This window comes from Carassius carassius, chromosome 9, assembly GCF_963082965.1.
Source record: "Carassius carassius chromosome 9, fCarCar2.1, whole genome shotgun sequence".
Lineage (NCBI taxonomy): Eukaryota > Metazoa > Chordata > Actinopteri > Cypriniformes > Cyprinidae > Carassius > Carassius carassius.
The window spans coordinates 7,289,639-7,312,271 of NC_081763.1; the positions used below are offsets into that span (position 1 = coordinate 7,289,639).

At 35.1% G+C, this 22,633-nt stretch overlaps 1 protein-coding gene across 2 annotated transcripts in view; it reads left to right on the forward strand.

The window, feature by feature from the left end:
• The first annotated feature begins 3,257 nt into the window (after positions 1–3,257).
• Positions 3,258–22,633, forward strand: part of LOC132148817 (rho GTPase-activating protein 17-like) — a 32,563-nt gene continuing 13,187 nt past the window's right edge. The window contains exons 1-11 of one of the 2 annotated variants that reach the window (XM_059557538.1): positions 3,258–3,550; positions 9,149–9,188; positions 17,867–17,971; positions 18,050–18,126; positions 19,296–19,407; positions 19,488–19,564; positions 19,679–19,796; positions 19,883–19,951; positions 20,270–20,351; positions 20,598–20,725; positions 22,223–22,334. In XM_059557538.1, the coding sequence (XP_059413521.1) occupies positions 3,498–3,550; positions 9,149–9,188; positions 17,867–17,971; positions 18,050–18,126; positions 19,296–19,407; positions 19,488–19,564; positions 19,679–19,796; positions 19,883–19,951; positions 20,270–20,351; positions 20,598–20,725; positions 22,223–22,334 (973 nt within the window). In that variant the 5' untranslated portion in view covers positions 3,258–3,497. The remainder of the gene's footprint in view (positions 3,551–9,148; positions 9,189–17,866; positions 17,972–18,049; positions 18,127–19,295; positions 19,408–19,487; positions 19,565–19,678; positions 19,797–19,882; positions 19,952–20,269; positions 20,352–20,597; positions 20,726–22,222; positions 22,335–22,633) is intronic. The other variant, XM_059557537.1, reaches the window with a different exon arrangement.

Genomic DNA, 22,633 nt, shown 5'->3' on the forward strand with positions numbered 1-22,633 from the left:
AAACTAATTAAACAGCAGAAAGTTTAACCTGTGCTGGTTATATAGAATAGGCCTACAAGGAAACTACAAACACGTCGAAGTTCAATACCTGAATCAGTTGTTTAATGATGGAAACCATTCTGTTCTTTTATCTGAACAAAAACATTGCGTTATGCTGCTGGACACTGCAACATTGAGCCTATTTGTTATCATTAAATTCATTATCATAATCATAAACGCATGCTGAATCGTAACGCAAATAGTTTTACCGTTTACTGCACTTTGTGTTTCTTTTAGTTATTTAGTGAATCGAACATTCAAATAAAAGAAAAGAAAAGAAAATTAAAATCTTGTCCTATACTGTGAAGGCCAAATGTCACTCACGATTGAAGATTTTTGGCCACTAGGTGGCAGAAGACAACTTTAATAAAAGTCTAGTACAGAAACAGACCGAAAAGTAAATAAATAAAAAAAAAATTGTCTTATATGTTTAGTGTTTTTCAGTGTCAGTATGAACGTTTATTAATTATAGATTAAAAAAAGGTTTAATTGTGCAAGAATGATCTGGACTTGCTAAATTGCTTACAGTGTTTCTTCATATTTTAGCTGTAGTAATATTTTTTAAGCTAAACACTTACTGGACAGAAACAACTTAGGTTTGCTTGATTATCCATACATAAAACCAGAGGTGGAAAGAGTACAAAAATATTCTACTCAAGTAAAAGTACCATTACATTAATGAAATTTTACTTAAGTACAAGTAAAAGTACCAGTCTAAAAAATCAACTCAAGTAAAAGTAAAAAGTAGCTCATTTAAAATTTACTCAGAGTAAAAATTACTTAGTTACATTTTAACAGTGGGAGGGAGTCAAAAATGGGACAGGCCAAGGGTGTCAAACTCAGTTCCTGGAGGGCCACAGTCATGCACAGTTTAGATTTAACCCTAATTAAACACACCTGATCCAGCTAATCTAATCATTTAGGTTTATTTGAAAACTACATGATATGTGTGCTGGAGCAGGGTTAGAACTAAACTCTGCAGGGCTACGGCCCTCCAGGAACTGAGTTTGACACCCCTGGGATAGGTCTATTAATCTCAAACTAGTTGTTTTTAATTAAAGGAATCAGTTATTTAGAATAATAAAACATTTGGGCTGTTACCAGGCAAATCATTATCAACAAACTCATCTTTTCAATACAGAGGAAATGCAAAAGCTTCATCGGACGTGGCATTTAGATGTATTTACACACTGTTTAGTGCAGGACAAGAATGCATTTAACCTGCAGTTACAAATGCATGAATAATGTTTTGATATGCCAGACATAAAATGTTGAATGCTCATTTGAAATTATAAAAACTTAAATGTGAAATTAAAATGGCCAGTATGTGTCAGCAAGTCACTGTTAATAAGTGAGTCATTGCGATTGAACCAAATCATTTAAACGGTTGATTCATTCAGAAACGAAACACTGTCATGTTGCTCAGAGATGCAAAATTTTGCTTTGGTGGCTGTGTTTGGAATAAATTTTTGTTGTAGAAATAGAGCAAAAACCGGCAATATGGTGTCTAAAACGCAAGTCTCTTAGTTTGCTGTCCTGTTGTAAAAAAAAAATATATATATATATATATAAATATATATATATATATAAATATAAATATATATTTAATAAATATAAATATAAATATATAAATATATATATATATATATATCATTGGCGGCTGCTGGTCTTTCAAAGAGGGGAAGCTCATTTTCGGCCTACATTATAACCCTCTGATGGTCTTCATTTGTAGTGACACTCGGGGTCTTTTTGACCCCAGACAATAACATTTCATTTTGTAATAGTAAAATATTTAAATTTTTTACAAATATAATTTTACTCTGTTCATTTATGTTTTTACTAAACTTTGTACAGTTTTTGGAGGATTTAAATCTTTTACATTTCTATAAATAAATAAATATTTATTTAAATAGGCTTTTTTTTTTTTACAAAAAAAGAAAAAAGCATTTCAGGTAAAATTCACTTCATAAAAGACCCAGATTTCTAACTTTCATACATGGGGATACCATGGATAATTTTATAAGGTTTAATGTAAGATTTTTGCCCATTTTTGGGGAAATTAGTTTAAAAATTGTAATAAATCCCTTTAACCACTAGATGGCTATAGTGTGTGTGTGTGTGTGTGTGTGTGTGTGTGTGTGTGTGTGTGTGTGTGTGTGTGTGTGTGTGCGTGCGTGCGCGCGCACATTTTCAATCTTAGTTACCAATTCAATTTTGTGGTGGTTCTGCATTTTACAAATATCAAGAAATATTGCCGCAGTTTGCCTTTCGAATACACTTGAGAAATCCGCGATCATGGGACTGAGCGTGAAACAGCTTCACCGACTTCTTATGGTGCAGACCGCTGTCAGTCAAAAGGAGATCGACAGATCCTCCAATCATCACGCGGAAGCCCAGTCTTCATTCACCTCCAGAGACGATGAGCGTCCGTGGGCGGGACATAATCGCAGCATTTATCCAATGACCGTCTAGCTTCGGAGCACAGAAAAAAACTGTTCAAAGAAAGCCCCATTGAAGTCGCTCGGCTTCTTTAGGGAAATGCACTGTGACGCTGCGGGAATGTATGAGAAGAAAATCGAGTCAGCCGACTTGTAGCTGATTAACACAATACATAATACACAATAGTACATATTTGACCGTTGGTTTTTTTTTTTTTACATTACGTGGGGTTGATGTCTTGTCGAGATTTTATAAACTGCTAGTTTGGTCTCCCTAGGCAAGCACAGCATACACAGCATAATAGAGTATAAATATGGGCAGGGGTTCACTTCATTTCAGATTTGGTCTGAAAGTTATACAATAATCAAATGTCAGCCTTTATGGCTAATTCAGGAGCATTTTTATGGAATATATTTCTTGATTTGTATTCAGCATGAGGCTTTATTATCCCTTTTTGCAAAATTGTTCTTCTAAATCTTAGTGAAGATGTAAGGTCAACTGCATATTAAAGCTTATTCTCTTTCAGCAGCTATTACGCTGAAGATGGCGCTATTACAGAGAAAAATGAGTAATGTAACTTCATAATACACAATGAATGGATTTAAAGGGAGTTGCTCGTTATTTAGATTTTTGCAATAAAAAAATCATAAATCTGAGCCTATAACATATATCCACCAAGCCATCTGATTAAGAGTGTTGTTTAATCAGACTATCTCAGTCAAGGTGTCATGTGTCACAGCCCACTCTGCTCCACAATAGGGAAGTGAACTGCACTTCCTATTTCCTCAATGTAACTGCTGTCTACTGACTAACCCAGAAATCTAGAGGATGAGAAACGAAAGGAACACGTTTGACGCACGGTTCATAAATGAATATGAGCAGTGAATGACACATACTCTGCGGCTCGGATCCAGTTGTGCGCGCGCAATGGGAGCGTCGCGCGTGCGGGCGGCAGTTTGATAAAACAGTCACTTCTCAAAAGTTTTTTTTTTTAAGTTGGCGGCTGAAGACGATTCAAGATGAAGAAACAGTTTGACCGCATGAAACAGCTCGCCAACCAGACCGTTGGCAGGTTAGTCTGTTATATACTGTTTTTGTAATGGTTCGTGTAAAATATGTACACTAGAGTTAGCAGTGTCGCTGTGTGTGCGCGCGCGCAGGACTGAACAGTGATAAAACTGAGGTGTACATAGCAAAAGACAGGTCTGAGGAGGTCAAAGTTATAAACTACACATGCTATATGACCATGGCTCGTTATTCTATTAATTAAACCACTTTATATTGTAATGGTAGGTCTATGTGTTTGATATTTGCGTGTAGAAGTGTTTACACAACTCAACTGACAGAATGAGATTGAGACATTTTGGTCTTCTCTATTTTTATATTAATAGGCCTATCTCTATCTGGATCATCAAACATCTATTTGACTGAAATAAGAAATACAGTATATAAACAGTTTAAAAAAGTGAAATTCATATTGGCTGACTGATAAATTTGTATACCTCTGTAACAGTTTTAGTTTTTTTAGTTGAAGTGACTTGGCAGGTGACTGACATTTTATTAAGAAAATTTAGCTAGTATTCAGTACTGTGACTTTCTCATTTAACAATAATTATGGATGCACCAAAAATGAAAAATTGATTGATATATGGGTAAATATATATATATATATATATATATATATATATATATATATATATATATATATATATATATATATATATATATATATATATATATATATATATATATATTTGTAATGTTTTTTTTTTTTCATTTTTTTCTCAATTTCAAATAAATGTTGCGAGGTTTAAGTGGCATTAAAGCATTATAATGTTTGTATGGATAAATATTAGTTTTAAAATAAATAGTTAATGGGAAAGTAGAAATTATGATCATTATTATATCATTGCGCTCTTAAAGAATGAAATTTAATCTAAAATCAAAAAGTAGTTGGAGCTACTTGCCTTATACTGCAAACATGAACATTGTTAGTTTTAGTTTATCACTGCAGATCTCAAGGGACTAACTTGCTTGGAAACAGTAAGAGGAAATTTGTCTTAAGTTGCCTTGCTTTGCACATTTTTTTTACAAGGGTGAAAGGGTTAAGTTTGGTCACAATTTCTTAAATGCTTTTTACATTGAGCTTGATTTTGCCTTTTGTTTTTGCCAAGAAATTGTCTTTATTTACATTCACACGTCCTCTTGTGTGAGTTAAACATCTCGGACAGCTGCTAGATTCATCAGTCGCTTGTCACAGTCTATCCGAGTGTGTGATGCAGAATGCAGATCTGGGGTAATCCAGAGTCAGAGGTAGAAGAGTCAGGCCAACTCTCATGGCAGCTTTCCAGGCCAGAGAGACGCCACGTTTTTGATACAGTCGGTTAAGTTATGGTCCCAGTTGGTTTTGTCTCCGCTGCGAAAGGAAACACTGTCAGAGATTTTACAGTGATGAAATACATAGGAAATTGCTTGGTTTTCTGTGATGTATAAAGTTGCTGATATTCATTTTAACCTGGGTAACTTTTAATCCTTGATTAAAAATGATAAATGTTGTAGGAGATGTTCTGTATCTTTAGTGATGCTGCATACTTTTGTAGTGAAGTCTTGAACTTAGGAAATGTAACAATCTAGCTTGAGATGTAATTGACTTTGAATCAGATGCGAATCAGAAATGGCGTAAACACGAATAAATACACAGTTGCATCCAAAATATTGCACTCTGGTGGCAATTTTATGTTAAAATCCGGCAAAAATGGTGGCATAGACAGCAGGGCTCTGTCCATTTAGACCCAGGACACTTAAGCTTTTTAAACATGCTGATGATCATAGAAGTTCCTTCTTTTCCAGAAACCTGAACCAGATGTTCAGTGAGCTGGTCAAAAGAAAATGGTGGCATGAGGCACTCTGTCTACATGCTTTATTATATGTCATTGATCTTAGGAGTTAATTGATCTAACATCAGGGAACATTCTCAGAACTTTGGCTAACATTCTGAGGTTCTCTCGAACGTTCTTTCAGAAACATAAATGGAATGTTTACAGTTATCTGGTCTTTAATAATGTTTTCAAAACGTTAGCACAAAAATGGTGTGTATGTACATTTAGTTTTCGTTAAGGACGCTTATCTTACTTCTTTTGAATGTTCAGATAAATGTTCCCATGGTGTCTGGAAAATGCTAAATGGATGGCATTCAGAAGTAACGTTTTCATAACTTAATTAGCAAAATGTTCTTAGAGTATTTATTTTGTGAGCTTGCAGTGTTGCCTCTGAGAGCTGGAGTTGGAAGTGGGGCAAGCGGTTTGATTCGGTTTTTAAGTCAAAGGAAATAAAAAGTAGGTGACAATATCTCTTTTGTTGAATGACCAAATACCAACTAACATAATCTGGAGAGATTTTAATCTTTTCAAATAAACACATTGCCACTTAAACCCCTTGTTTAGGAGGGTCAAACGGGTTTGCATTATGCAAGATGTGAGCTCCAGTACTGTTTATCAGCTGTTTACAATCAGATTCTGCCTGAATATGGCTTAAGATTGTGCTTTTTATTCTTTACAGTTTGTCGTAATTGAGCATTATCAATTTATGTTAGTGCAAACTAAAAGGAAAAAAACAAAGTTCGAAACGGTCACCCACAATTAAACATTCAACACTGGTGTCAATGATATGGTATCACTAATAATATGTTTTTGTGTGCCAATTAAATAAATGTTGTGTACTCAAAGAAAGCTTGAGTACATAGAGTTATCTTGTGTTGCTTACAGATCACAGAATAACACATTACTCATTGTTATGGTGCAGTTTATCTTGTGCTCAGAACCAGATTACTTGGAGATATTACGGACTTTAGTGATCAATCACGTACCTTAAAGGACGTTTTGATGGTCCAAGCTTAGATCTTGATAAATCTTTATAATATCATGTATGCTGTATTCTCAACTTTGAATGTATGAAATGTTAGCTGAGGTATTTCTGGAGGTTTACACAGAACCCGATATGCGTTTGCTGAACACAGGATCAATGCTAATTCAGTATTGATGGAAATCTAAAAATTCCCTCCTGCCTAATGCGAGGTCATTCTCAACCTGTGTAATGAGATCTCAGTGATATTTTCTCTTGTTACACCAATTTTGTGACCTTTTTTCTAAGTTTTCTGTTCTGTATGTGTGTAGAGTATATCCTGTTATTTCTCATTGCTTCTCTCTTTTATAAAAGTTGTTGTATATTGCATTTAACAACCTCTTATATCTGTCAAGAACTTTAATATTGATCTACTCAACCAAAATAATCATCATGGTGATAGACATTGAGAAAGGTCTCTTTATCCGGAGGGATTGTCTGTCTGTGTGTCAGTTCATCACACGAAAGTAGACATAAATAGCAGTTGCACTTGTTGAGTGCTATAAAAAAAGTTTCAAGGTTTCACCTTTTTTTTTTCAAGGGGTCATATGATGCTGCTAATAAAGAACATTATTTGGTGTAATGAAATGTGCTTATGCCGTGAAATGTAAAAAAAAAACACATTATTTTCCATGTAATGCACATTATTGTTTCTCCTCTATGCCCCGCCTTCTGAATGTGTCGATTTTTACAAGCTCATCGTTCTGAAAAGCGAGGTGTGCTCTGATTGGCCAGCTATCCAGTGCGTTGTGATTGGCCGAATGCCTCAAGCGTGAGACGGAAATGTTACGCTCCTTAACATACTGTGATACTGTGTGTGTGATGCTAGCGCGGTGAGATAGAACCATAAAAACCATTACAAACGAGGCATTTGTTGCATCCAGTGGGGACTTAATTAATGATTATAATGACTTATACTGTACTTTTTATGCGTTGCGTTGCGTTGCGTTGCATCACGCCGCACACACATAATGTTTATAACTGTATCTCTGTCAGTCACTCTGATATTTAGTTGAATGAGTGCTGTCTATTTTATAGAGCTAAATGCTATAGCCCCGCTAAAAAAGCCTATCGATGCCCATGCTTCTTGTGTACATTTCAGAGAACCAGGATATTTCAATCGATCGCTCAGGCATTTATGAGGCACCCGAAATCTGCGTTCTGATTCGGTTCGGTTCATACCGGTTCCATAGGTACCAGTGCCATATTGGTACCGGGTTTCGGTACCCAACCCTAGTAAACATAAAACCATGTCTGCATTTGTGATCAGAGAAATGACAAACAACAAGCGCTTCTCTACACAGCTCAAAACTCATGTTTGAATCATCAGTGGTAAATTCTTTACATACGTAAAAGTACTTACAGACTGTGAGTCAGAATTATTTGTCAAAACATCAGCACTGTAGGCTACTCTCCCAGGAAACAGTCCTTGCCCTCTGTAAAATGTGCTGCACACATCTGAATACTTGGGCTGAACTGTTCTGGAACAGTGTTGTAAATACAACTTTACCACTGATTTCTAGTCGTGTCCACTTTTGGAAGAACAAACAAAGTAGTTTCACCTTTGCAATGAAACAAGCAGTTACTCCACTACATGGCGGTGGCAGCAATAATAAAGTTACTCCTTCTTTCCTTGCGTGAACATTTGAGCGGCATTATGCAAATCTTCCCACATTGTGATGTAAACATGTGGGGGCGTGTTTAAACGGGTGTTTCAGGGGGGCGTGGACGAGTCTTATCTCTTATAAAGAATATCTCTTTAGGTCTGAGACTAGAGTCTTTGCAGCTTCAGGGATCTTATCTATTCACAACAGCTTGTAACACTCCAAAGAGTGTTAAACACTCCAGTGTTTAACTACACTGCTGGCTCAGCAGTTTTACCACATAAAAATAACACTCCACTCAAACACAATTTCATAAGCAATACTATCTGTTCTTAATTTTTGAAGACAAGACAGATGTACATCAGATTAATAGACTATTATTATTATTATTATTATTAACATTATTATTATTATTATGAAGACAAAAGGTTTTATTTCCAGTAATTGCTTTCTTTTTTTTCTCTAGCTGTTTTTTCCCTTTTTCAATAAATAAAACTCCCAAAATAATGTTAGATTTAGCAAAAATAAGTTCAATATGCGTTCTCTGAAAACAAGGCTCATTTTCTCATTCTCTCAAGTTTTTCTTACTTTAAAGATGACCAAATATTCTTACTGCAAAGATTAAGGCTTTTTCAAGTGTAAAAGACTTGTTCAAAATAATGTGCATAACACATATCAACTATATATAAATAAATGAAAATGCTGAAACTATCACAGATGATGCCATAATAAAGTTCTGTCAGAGGGAGTCTCTGCTCATTAGTTATGAAGCTCCACCCATTTTTGCAGACAGAGTGTGTGTAAAGCATCAATAGCCCTGCCTCCTTTACTTCGGTTTCCATAACAGCAATGTGAAATGCAGAGAGCAGGAAGTGGATTTTTTTTTTATTCTGACGTGTCCCAGTTTGTTGACATAGTTGTAAAATAAATGATATGTTTCATTTAAAAAAGTGAAGTGCAGCGGATGTTTTGAATGGATGATATTAATGATAAAATGAATTGTAGTGAAGGCTTTACACAAAGATATGTTTGTTTGGTATCTTTTTATAGTGATACTGGCCTAACCTGCTTTCACAGTCACCCTGAGGAAGAGCACCAGTCACATGAAGCACTGCACATTTATCTGCTATATAACCAATCACTGTTTTCCCTTTTTTTGTCCACAGAGCAGAGAAGACAGAAGTACTGAGTGATGACCTTCTTATGGTGAATATTTAAATATTATGACTTGATCCTGACTTTATCCCAACTATGAATGACTGCACAAATCACCTAAAATTCCACCCAGGGCACAGCTGTTATTTTAGTCTTATGTGTATACTATTAAAATTTTTATTAGCATTTTAATATTTTGTCACTTTAATATTTTTTTAATGTCACTATCTAGGTTTGATTTATCTTTTTATTTATTTTAGTATTCTTAGTATTTAATATTTTTAGTTTTTATTTATTTTCAGTTAGCAATTTTGCTGCTTTAACAGTTCTAATACTGTATTTATATTTTTATACTTAATTTAAATGAAACAATATTTTTTATATTTTAAATTTCAGTCCACAATACTATAATAACCCTAGAAGTCACTGAATTATTATTTATTGCTAATTTCAGGTGCTAAGCATTACTTAGTACACCTTTAAGAAATTAATAACAAGAGTATTATGTCTTATTTCATGGCTCTCTTGAATAGTTGATTCTGATTGTTCAACCACTGCATAATGAATGTAGACTATATGATTGCCAAACGATGTCCTACAATATGCAATGCATTTTCATATCTTTCCACAGCCATTTTCTCCCATGCATATCTTCTCAAAACAACATTTATTAATCAATATTTAATATTTACATTTATTTATTTGTTAAGTAGTTGTGCAATAAGCAGGATAATGTACAGTAAACTGGTCAAATATATTATGTTTTGCAGACTAGCTGATTGTAAATGATCATTTATATTCATATTAATCACAGTATCAATGATATTGTGCTCTAGTATGCTCTTATTTAGTGTTAATCTTGAGCTTCTCTAATCGTCTCCTTTGCTTTCTCTTACACTATGAGTGTCTCAGTTGACCTTTGGTCCTTTACCTTCATCTTTTTCTTTCACACAATCTCTCCTCTTTCACACTCCTCCTTGTTCCTTTTTTCGGACTAGTTGTAAATAACAGGAAAGCAGCTGACTGTCTGGATATAACTCATTTTAATATTTCTGACACCACACAGCCCATGTTTGCGTGAGCATGAGCATAACTATGGCTGTTATAAACAAAGGAAAGCCCAAAATAGCTCAAAAAGCACCAAGCCCTAGCAGCTTTATGTAGACGCTGGTAATTATGCATATAAATCTAAATCTAAATCTATGTCATTTGATGCATGAGACCCATAATCTTTCAAAGCAAACACTCACTCCAAAAACAAAACCAATCAGCCTAATCTGTCACTACCTCTTTGTTTAAAAAGCAGCTCGTGTTGAAACATGCCTGTGTGAAACACTGTACAGCTGAAGTGAAATCATTGAAGCTCGACGGACTCTCGCCAGAGCTTTATACGCCGCTCCTTCACCTTCATTCATGCATTCCTTGTCCAAGGGTCAAAGTTTAACTACCTGATTGCTCTGCGACTTACGCTGCCTCGGCTCTGCAGGAGGGAAAGGAAACATGATAATGGGCCATGCACTCACTCCCTCTTGAAATGAGTCAGAGGGAGATGTTTTCTGGCTTTTGAAGGTCTGCCAGGTTCAAATGCAGCGGTGTTGGCAGATGACCCTGTTAGAGCTGTACTACCGCTGGTCTCTGGTTGTGGTTGAGTTTTTGTGAACCAGTATTGGAGAGTAACACAGCTAGCTGAACGACATTTTTCAGTTGCTGGTTTCAAAACAGGAAAGCTTTTTTCTACTAATGAGCTGCTTTTTCCAACCAGCAGATCATCACTAAATCCTGTATTTTTTTTCTCTTTCACATTGTGTTGCATAGAAATGAAGCAATAATCATACACTCTCCTAAAATATATTTTCTTATGTTTATAGTATCGCAAAGTCCCATTCATTTTTTTGTGGATGATTGATGTAAATACACTGTGGAAAAAATTCACAGATTAATTTAATTACAGATCAGGGTTTTATAAACCTAAAAAAAAGTCGTTATTTGAAATAAATGTAAACTGAAATAAAAGTTAAATTTTAAAACTAATAAATAACAGTATATAGACATATAAAAAAATAACAACAAAAACAACAAATTTACATATGTATATGTCTTTTTTAAACGTGTTATGTATATATATATATATATATATATATATACATTTGTGTGTGTGTTTCTGATATATATATACACACACACACACACACACACATACAATTGCATAATAAATGAAAAGAAAATAGAATACAAAAAGATTAGAAAGGTAGTTAGATTTTTTTTTAAGAATAGAATTAGAATAGTGAGTGTTAAAGTTAGAGGGTCAAATAAAGATGGAAGAGATATGCTTTAAGCCGATACTTGAAAATGGCTAAGGACTCAGCTGCTCGAATTGAGTTGGGGAGGTCATTCCACCCGGAGGGAACATTTAATTTAAAAGTTCGTAAAAGTGACTTTGTGCTTCTTTGGGATGAACAATCAAGCGACGTTCACTTGCAGAACGCAAGATTCTAGAGGCACATAAGTCTGAAGTAACAAATTTAGGTAAATGGGTGCAGAGCCAGTTGTAGTTTTGTAGTTAAACATCAATGCCTTGAATTTCATGCAAGCAGCTATTGGAAGCCAGTGCAAATTGATAAACAGAGGTGTGACGTGTATTCTTTTTGGCTCATTAAAAATTAATCTTGCTGCTGCGTTCTGAATTAATTGTAAAGGTTTGATAGGAATTGGCTGGAAGGCCTGCCAAGAGGGCATTGCAATAGTCCAGCCTGGACAGAACAAGAGCTTGAACAAGGAGTTGCGCTGCATGTTTCGAAAGAAAGGGCTTGATCTTCTTGATGTTGAATAAAGTAAATCTGCAGGATCGGACAGTTTTAGCAATGTGGTCTGAGAAAGTCATCAACTGTCAAGTCATCAGCTGATCATCAATCATAACTCCAAGGCTTCTAGCTGTTTTTGAAGGAGTTATGGTTGATGTGCCTAACTTGATGGTGAAATTGTGATGAAACGATGGGTTTGCTGGAATCACAAGCAGTTCTGTCTTGGCAAGGTTGAGTTGAAGGTGATGGTCCATCATCCAGGAAGAAATGTCTGTTAGACAAGCTGAGATGCGAATAGCTACCGTCAATTCACCAGGATGGAATGAGATGTAGAGTTGATAGTCATCAGCATAGCAGAGAAGAGAAGTGGTCCAAGAACTGAGCCCTGAGGCACCCCAGTAGTTAGATGTTGTGACTTGGACACCTCACCTCTCCAAGATACTTTGAAGGACCTATCTGATAGGTAAGACTCAAACCATTGAAGTGTGGTTCCTGAGATGCCTTTTGCCAGTAGGGTTGATAGGAGGATCTGGTGGTTAACTGTGTCAAAAGCAGCGGACAGATCAAGCAGGATAAGTTCTGAAGATTTGGATTCTGCTCTTGCCAGTCTTAGAGCTTCAACAACTGAGAGGAAGGCCGTCTCATTTGAATGTCCACTTCTGAAGCCAGATTGGTTGCTGTCACGGAGGTTGTTGTGTGTGAGAAATGTAGAGACTTGGTTGAACACAGCTCGTTCAAGTGTTTTTGCAATGAAAGGAAGAAGGGAAAGTGGTCTGTAGTTCTCTAAAAGAGATGGGTTGAGGTTGGGTTTCTTAAGTAGTGGAGTTATACGTGCCTGTCTAAATGATGAGGGAAAAACACCAGTGTGGAGGGATGTGTTGATGATGTGAGTGAGTGCAGGTACAACTGCAGGAGAAATGGCTTGAAGGAGATGAGATGGAATAGGATCAAGCAGGCAAGTAGTAGGGTGATTAGAAAGGATGAGTTTTGAGACTTCTGCCTCAGAGAGTGAAGAGAAGGATGTAAATGAGTGTAAGGTTGCTGGTGATATGAGCTTGACTGATTGTGGTGTGGAAAATTGTGCACTAATGTGTTTAATTTTATTAATGAAAAACGTAGCAAAGTCGTCAGCTATTAGAGATGAAGCAGGAGGTGGAGGAGGAGGACAAAGAAGTGAGGAAAATGTTTTAAAAAGGATGCAAGAGTTAGACGTTAGAGTTAGAGTTATTAGTTAGAGTTAGTTATATATATATATATATATATATATATATATATATATATATATATATATATATGTGTGTGTGTGTGTATGTATACACAGGTATATCAATTTTTTTGCAGCGTTGCAAACTGCCAAATTGTGACAAGACTGCATTATTTGATTGGCATAAATCCTTTAGTGTATCAGGTGCTGAAACAACACAGATAGTGAGTGCAGAATAAACAGTGCCCATACAAACAGAGTGTAGGTTGCATATATTGGTTGCAGTTTTTAATCTTGTGTCTTTGTGGTGAGCTTTTATTGAAATGCGTTTGAGTTGCTGAAACGAGCAGTCAGCTCACGCGGAGTTTCGGTTCCACTGCGACTGTCTGGAACTATTTGAGGGACTGTCAGGCACATTTTTAGGAGTCGCCACTTGTGCATACATTTGAGAAAGAAATCTGCTAGAAAACAATCAGCCAGTTTGGCAGCTTTCTGTGCCAGCTGCAAGAAGACAGATTGTGGATTGTGCAAACTGAAAACAGACCTCGATCCAAACTGGCCCAATTTTATTCACCTTAAAAAGTACCTTAAAAAGATTTGCATTCCAAATATAAACTACCTTCAATTGTAAAGGTGTTAAAGGTGCGATTTTCCAATCCAGGCGTCTGTTTATGACTGCAGGTCATGAGTCTAGAATTGATGGCCAACTTAATGAAGAAACTGCCAGAAAGCAACATTTTCCTGCTTTTCCCAGAGAAGATCATATTTTTCGTAATAACACATCCATATTTCCATATATACTTCAAGAAATTTAGCAAGATTGCGTTAAACTGAAAGTAAAGACAATTATTACGTTTATTAAAAAGATTTCTGTTGTTCTTTTGAACTTTCTATTCATCTTTTTTCTGTGAAAGAATTAGCATATTAAGCAATGGTTTTTAACATTGATAAGATGTGTTTCTTGAGCAGCGAATCAGCATATTCAGATGATTTCTGAAAGATGATTTGACACTGAAGAATTCAGCTTTAATATCACAGGACTGCATTACATTTTCAAAGATATTAAATGACTATGATGCGACTTGTTCTGGTGTCCTCATCATGCTTTTTAACCAGCTTAACCCAAAGGACTTTGTAAATTGTAAATTTATTTAATTCGGTCCTCACAGACAATCAGTCATACAAAAATAAATGAAGTTATACATAATAACCGAAAAAAGGTGTAGGCTGAAGCCTCTGCTTATTACGCCTACCCTTTGTACATAATTATCAATCAAATGAGCGGCACTTTTTACTAGTAGTGATTAATACAAGACACACATACATATACAAAGTTTATAAAGAAAAAAGAAAAAAAAAGAAAGAAGGAAGGAAAAATAACTTTTTAATACCCGTTAAATTAAATAATTATTAACCACCTTGTTTTTAAACATTTTCTTGAATTTACAAAGTGAATTACACAATTTTAATTCCGTATGCAAATTATTCCATAGATTAACCCCTTTGACAGATATGCATCTATTTTTTGTATTAGTTCTTACCCTTTTTTTTTTAAACATATGCATTCCTCTTATTCCATACTGACTTTCTCTTATTTCAAACAGCCTCTGGATACAGTTTGGAAGCAAATTATTGTAGACTTTATACATTGTCTGTACAGTATAGAAATTTACTAAATCAAAATTTTTTAAAGCATTTAAATTACTAAACAATTGATTAGTTGGCTCGTGATAGTCAACATGTTTTATAATCCTTATTGCTCTTTTTTGTAACATATATATTGGATTTATATTGGTTTTATATGCATGTCCCCAAACCTCCACACAATAGATCATGTATGGAACTATGAGCGCACAATACAAAATATATAATGAATTTTCATTCAGAATATGTTTAGTTTTATGTAATATTGCAATGGATTGTGACATTTTTCTTTTTACATAATTAATATGTGGTTTCCAACATAATTTATGATCTATTATAACACCTAGAAATTTATTTTCATATACTCTATCTATTTCCTCATTGTTAATCCTAATTTTAACTTTATTAAAACTCTTTCGATTACCAAATATTATGAACTTTGTTTTACTTAAATTCAATGACAATCTATTATCATCAAACCATTTTTTTAAGATCATCAATTCAATTTCCACTGTATTCAGAAGCTGTTCCAAATTTTTCCCTGAACAATATAAATTAGTGTCATCAGCAAACAAAACCATTTTTAATATTTTTGACACTTCACAAATATCATTTATGTACAGTACAAACATTATGGGGCCTAACACCGAGCCCTGTGGAACACCACAAGTAACTTTCATTAAATCTGATCTAACATCATTTATTTGGACAAACTGATATCTGTCATCAAGGTAACTTTTTAACCAAAACTAGGCTTTGCCTCTTATACCATATCTTTCCAGTTTCCTCATTAATAGACCATGATCAATAGTGTCAAAAGCTTTTTTTAAATCCAGGAACACCCCCACAGTATATTCATTATTATCCATTGAAGTGGAAATCTCTTCTACCATTTCCATCACTGCCATTGAAGTTGACCTATTTGCTCTAAAGCCATACTGATGTTCACTCAATAGTTTATGTTTGTCTATGAAGTTGTCTAGCCTACGCACAAATAGTTTCTCCAAAATTTTAGAGAACTGGGAAAGCAGAGAAATTGGTCTGTAATTGGAAAAAAGATGTCTATCACCGCTTTTAAAGATAGGAATAATTTTAGCTATTTTCATATTATTTTGAAATATACCTGTTAAAAACGATTGATTACAAATATATGTAAATGGTTTTACTATATATTCTATGATATTTTTTAATAATGACATGTCAATATCATTACAATCAGTAGATTTTTTATTCTTACAATTATTAACAATATCAAGTATTTCCATTTCACGAGTTCCCCTAATAAATATTGAATGGATATTACTAGGGATATCTACTTCATCTGGCCTTTCCTCATTTCTCTGCTCCACAATCTCTTGTGCTAACTTATAACCAACATTTACAAAATACTCATTAAATGTATTGACAATGTCATTCACTTTATTTATAATTCCTGAGTCATCATTTACAAAATAATTTGGGTAATCTACTTTTCCTCTATTCGTTTTAATTATACTATTAAGTACTTCCCATGTTTTTTTAGTATTACTCTTATACTTGGTCAATAATGTATGATAATAGTCCTTTTTACTAAATCTTATAATACTTACTAATTTATTTTTATAAATTTTATAATTATTTTCAGCTTGTTTTGTCATTGTTGCAATACATTTCCTGTATAATGCATTCTTCTTTTTACATGCCTTCTCTATTCCATTTGTAATCCATGGTTTGTCCAAATTTTTTCGCTTCCTTACAAACTTCTTGAAAAAACAATGTTTTTCATATTTTTCAATCAGTATGGTTAAAAAAGCATTATAGGCTCTATTAGGATCTTAATTTTCATAAACCTCACTCCAGTTAAGTTTCTTTAAATCCTCCCCAAGGGCAGCAATGGCTTCTGGTGTTCTATGTCGAATCATTTTAACATTGTTTGTCCTATTTTCATTTGGTTTTGTAAAAAATCTTTGAAAGATCGCAAAAACTGGGAGATGATCAGTCATATCATTTATAAATAATCCTCCTACAATTTCCCCTTCAATTTCATTTGTATATATATTATCAATTAGTGTAGCAGTGTCTGATGTTATTCTGCTTAGTTTTGTAATCACCGGAAATATACCTTTACTATACATTGTATCAATAAAATCAGATGTTCTCTTATGTCCATTTGGATTTAACAAATCAATGTTAAAATCTCCACATATAATTTGTAACTTGTTCTCATTCCATTTATTTAACACCCCTACTAATCTATTCATAAATGTATCAATACATGATCCTGGTGTTCTATACACACAAGTAATTATTATATTTTTAGATCTTTCAAAGTTGATTTCTATGGTTAAGCATTCCAGAATATTTTCTATAGTCCATGACATACTTTTAATCGGACTACATTTTAACGCTGTGTCAACATATAAAGCAACTCCTCCTCCTTTTTTGTTAACTCTGTTAATCGTCAACAAATTATATCCATCCAATTCCACATCTTGTGCTTTCTCATTATCAAGCCAAGTCTCTGACACAGCAATCACATCAAATTTATTAAACTTGCACAAAAAAAATCCTTAATTTGTACGAAGTTTTTATAGAGACTTCTGCTATTAAAATGTATTATTGATAATGCCCCTTCCATTTCCACATTTCTATTAAATTGTTCTTCTGTATAGTACTCACAACAATTATTATTTATATTATTGAAAAAGTGGTTTTCTGGGTCTATGTCATTATCAATCTCATACATTTTGTAATCTGTGTGATTGAAAGTTTTAAAATTTAAATGTTCATACTTACAGTGACTTTGTAAATCACCAGACACACAGACTTCTTTTATAAAACAGTGTTGGTTGAATACTTCCACCAGTTTTGCACCACAGTCCTTCAATACCAGAATCACAGTCCAGATGTAATTAATGAAGAGGCACATTTAACTCGAAGGGTGTTAGTGTGCAGGACATACAATACTTTCAAAAGTGTTGCAGGAAATGCAGAACAGGTGTGCATGTAACTATGATCATTAGTGTGCTGAATTGATTGATGGAACTGGGAATCGCTGGAATCCTGGTGAATTTGAATCAAATGCGCGCATTATATTACAGATTGAGCGGCGCCTTGAAAATATGCGACTGGTCTCTCATAATGCGCACAAGAGGATGGTCGTGTGTCTGCAGGGTAACGTGGGCTCAGATGTGGAGAAGAGACATGTAAGTCATAGCTGCTTTTACATTTGCAAATCCCTCCGAAGTGCACATTTCTGAAATGATTTTTTTTATTCCTCTTAGAAAAAGCTTCCTCTCACAGCTCTTTCACAATCCATGCTGGATGGAGGAAGTCAGCTCGGAGATGAGTCCCTCATCGGGTGAGTTTATGAACTCTTTGACTCTTTGACAGACATGTATCCTCCAGAACCATCCCATAATCTGGTCCATCTGACCTGTGATTCATACCCATTATGAGATAGATTTGAACGTTCACTCTTTTCTGAGTCAAACAGAGAGGCGATTTCATTAGCCATGTGTCCAAACATCTCTGAATCATCTGTTATGTCAGGAAATCGATGTATTTAATTGTGATGTGACATACGGCTAAGTATGGTGACCCATACTCAGAATTCGTGCTCTGCTTTTAACCCATCCAAAGTGCACACACACAGAAGTGAACACACACACACCGTGAACACACACCCGGAGCAGTGGGTCAGTGGGTCTTTACGGACCTGATCTGTGAAAATATAGAGTGGAAGCATCATAGTCCAGTTAAATTCATAAAAGTGTGATGTAACATATACAATTATTATCGTTCATGATGGAAAATGTGACTTCATGCTGCTGATGATGATTGGTTGATAGCGATAGATAAGCAAGAGTACATTGTTTTTTGGATCATGCTGGTTGCGTTTGATGTGTTTTATGGAATATAACCCAACCAAAGTATTTATTACCCATGTTTTAATTTATACAGTATCTTGTTTGACCAAAAACAAAAAATGCAATGTTTTATTTTCAAAGACTGATTTCATTATTTAAAGTCTTATGAATTAATTAAAATAGTCAAATAGTTGAGTTGCACACAAAATAGTTTATTTATTTTAAATATAAGTGTCTTGTGAAATATTATTAAATCATAAACCCATCATGGCCTCCAAATTAGACATTAGCTTAATCAGTTATTTTTTTTATATATATATATATTTTTGCATTGTGAAATATAATGAAATCATGTAAAAAAAAAAAGATTGGAAAAATTAAATGGAAAACAGAATATGGAAAAAATAAATAAAAGGCCGGAAATTAAACCGTTGCTTATTCTGTGGAGTTTATGTGTAAACAAACAAGTTTTGGTTAAATTGATTCTCAAGGTCTAACAAACACGTGGAATGCATTTCCTTCACCATTAATTTTTCAAAATGAATATGTTCGAATGATATGGAAAAAGATATTGTGGTAATATTTTTAAGAGCCAATATCCCCAGCCCTATTATCTAGCATGACCAGACAGCATGTGTCCTTTGTCTGTTTGTATCTACAGGAAGATGATGGAAGTGTGTGGAGAAGCTGAAAGCAAACTGGCCTTTGAGCAGAGCCAACATGAAGTTCAGCTGGAGAGAGAGATTCTAGAGCCTATCAACCAGCTGGCAGAGGTACATGAAGCCAAAGACATGCGGATAACCTGCTTTTTAAACACGCACTGTAGCTTACATCTCTGTTTCTGTGCTTGAAGGTGGATATTCCTAACATTTTGAAGCAGAGGAAACATTTAGCCAAGCTTGTGTTGGATTTTGATTCTGCAAAAGCCAGGTGTGTATATATACTACAGATTTGGGGTCAGCACGATTATATTTTATTTTTATTAATACGATTCGAATAATAATTCGAATAATAGTGAAAATACTTTAAACTCTGATAATACAGGTATCAGCAGGCCACAAAGGCGTATCCATCCGCTGCAAATGCTCAAGCAATGGCTGCCAAAGTTGACACACTTAAAGAGGAGATGGATGAAGCTCAGAACAAAATGGAAATATGCAAGGTATGGATATGTGTCTGATTTTATTGAGGATTCTAGGCAACCTTCGGTAGCCCATTCAATCTAGTCTGATCTGTTTTTGTCTTCAGGATCAACTGGCAGCAGACATGTACAGCTTTTCCTCCAAGGAAGGAGAATATGCTCGCTATTATGTGTTGGTAAGTCATTTCTAAAACAAATAATGTCTGATAAAGTTCGATTTATACTGGAATGATGAATTTGACTTGCAAATAAGGAATCAGAATGACCTTTAATTATGACACTGATCATTATTAAGAAACCGGTCAAAGGTTGATGGTATTCATAGGTCTTCTTACTATACACTGGTAGCATATCTGGTCAGCAGAGTTAACTTAAATGAATATATACTATATTTTACAGGATTTAGGCAATTATTAGATAATTTAGTCCAAAAATGTTTGTCTTCTCAAACAAAATTAGAAAAAGTGTGACGTTTTTGTGTATTTGACTTGTAGTTGTTAGAAGCTCAAGCTGAATACCACAGAAGAGCTTTGGCATCCATCGAGAGTGTCCTGCCCAGCATACAGTCCCAGCAAGGTGGGATATTTTCTCTTCACTTCCTGGACAGTCCTGCACTGAGCATCTGCTGGATTAATAAGAGAGAGAGAGATTTTTTTTTACAGTAATATATTATAGGTGTTTTATTTATTTTAAATTTTCAATCATATATTAAATCATACTGACTTACAGAATCTATGTTCCACACACCCACCTAGTGATGCTTCTTAAGTGTTTCCTGCCATAACTCAAATCATTCTCACTTCATCTCATCATCTGGCATAGATAAATGGACAGAGAAGCCAGCATTTGGCACGGCTCTGGAAGAACATCTGAAACGCACTAGCAGAGAGATCGCTCTGCCCTTAGAGGCCTGCATTATGATGCTACTGGAAACCGGCATGCAGGAAGAGGTACCTGACAAATGGATGCACATTGTTACTGCATACACAATGGCGGATAGTGGTCATTTTCAGGGAAGTGGTCAATATTTCTGCCTTGTGAATATTTAGCGATGGGTACTTTTATACAGAACCAGTCTTAAATGGTTGGATTTATTTGACATGCATTTAAAAAATGAAGTTGCATAGTTGTCAGAATCCAAATAAAAGAAGCAGAATCTGCCTGTATTTACGTGTGTGTTGATCTTCTCAATATTTGTCTTTTATTCCTTTTGTCTCTGGATGGATGGATTGATGGATGGATGGGTGGGTAAATGATAAATAGATGAAAGATGGGATGGTGGATGGATAGACAGATGGATGATAGATGATGAATGGATGGGTGGGTAGATGATAGACAGAAGATAAATAAATGATGCATGGATGATAGGTAATGGATGGATGGGTGGGTAGATGATGGATGGATGGACAGATGGATAGATGTTTAGATGGATAGATGTTTGGATGGGTGGATGGATGGATGGATGGACAGATGGATAGATGTTTAGATGGATAGATGGGTGGATGGATGGATGGACAGATGATGGATGGATGGACGGATGGATGGATGGATGGACAAATGATAGATGGATGGATGGACAGATGTTTGGATGGATGGATGACAGATGTATAGATGTTTAGATGGATGGATGGATAGATGGATGGATGGACAGATGGATAGATGTTTAGATGGATGGATGGATGGACAAATGGATGGATGGATGGATGGACAGATGGATAGATGTTTAGATGGATGGATGGATGGACAAATGGATGGATGGATGGACAGATGGATAGATGTTTAGATGGATTGGATGGACAAATGGATGGATAGATGGATGGATGGACAGATGTTTGGATGGACAGATGGATAGATGTTTAGATGGATGGATAATAGATGATGAATGAATGGTGAAATTGATAGATAAATAAATAATGGATGGATGATTGATGGATGGGTGGATAGATGATAGATAAATGATAAATGGATGGCTAGGTGGAATAATGATAGGTAGATGATAAAGAAATGATGGATGGACAGATGGTTAGATGGATGGATGTATGGATGAATAAAGGGGTGGGTGGATAGATGATGAATGATGAATGTGTAGATGATAGTCGGTTGGTTGGATAGATGGATAGATGTTTAGATAGATGGATGGATGGATGGACAAATAGATAGATTTTTGGATAGATGGATGGATGGATGGCTAGATAGATCGACCTTGATGATTTCTGACACTTTAGCAGTGTATCTGTGTTTGAGACGTCTACTGATTCACTTCTGCTTTTTGGTTATAGCAAATCTAATAATAGCAGTGAAACGAAACAATCAATTCCCTGTGAAACCATCCCTGACACATAAGAAAACAGCCTTTTCAGTCATTTTTTATACATCAGGATCTCAGTTTATATTGTACTGCACATTGCAAAGGTCTTGTGTGTTCTCCACATTTCCTTTGGTGCCAGGGTTTGTTCCGTATCGCTGCTGGAGCCTCTAAACTGAAGAAGTTAAAGGCGGCGCTGGACTGTTCCACTTCCCAACTGGAGGAGTTTTACTCTGACCCTCATGCTGTAGCCGGTACAATCCATTTTTCCTAAATGAAACCGTAGAAGGATGCAGTTTGTTTGCAGCTAGTTTTTTTTTTTTTAGCATTTTTGCATTTTGAATGATTACCAAAAATGAAAGTGAGACTATATTTCTTTGATTTTACCCCCGTGTTTGGTTGTATTTTTGATTACAAAACCAGAATTCTGCTTCTGATCTGTTTTGAAACCTGGACATTTTCAGTTCTGCTCACCAGACTGAAGAGTACCACAGCTATAGCCCAATATTTGAATCCACTTCTATTCAGATCTCACTTTGCATGTCATGTTAAA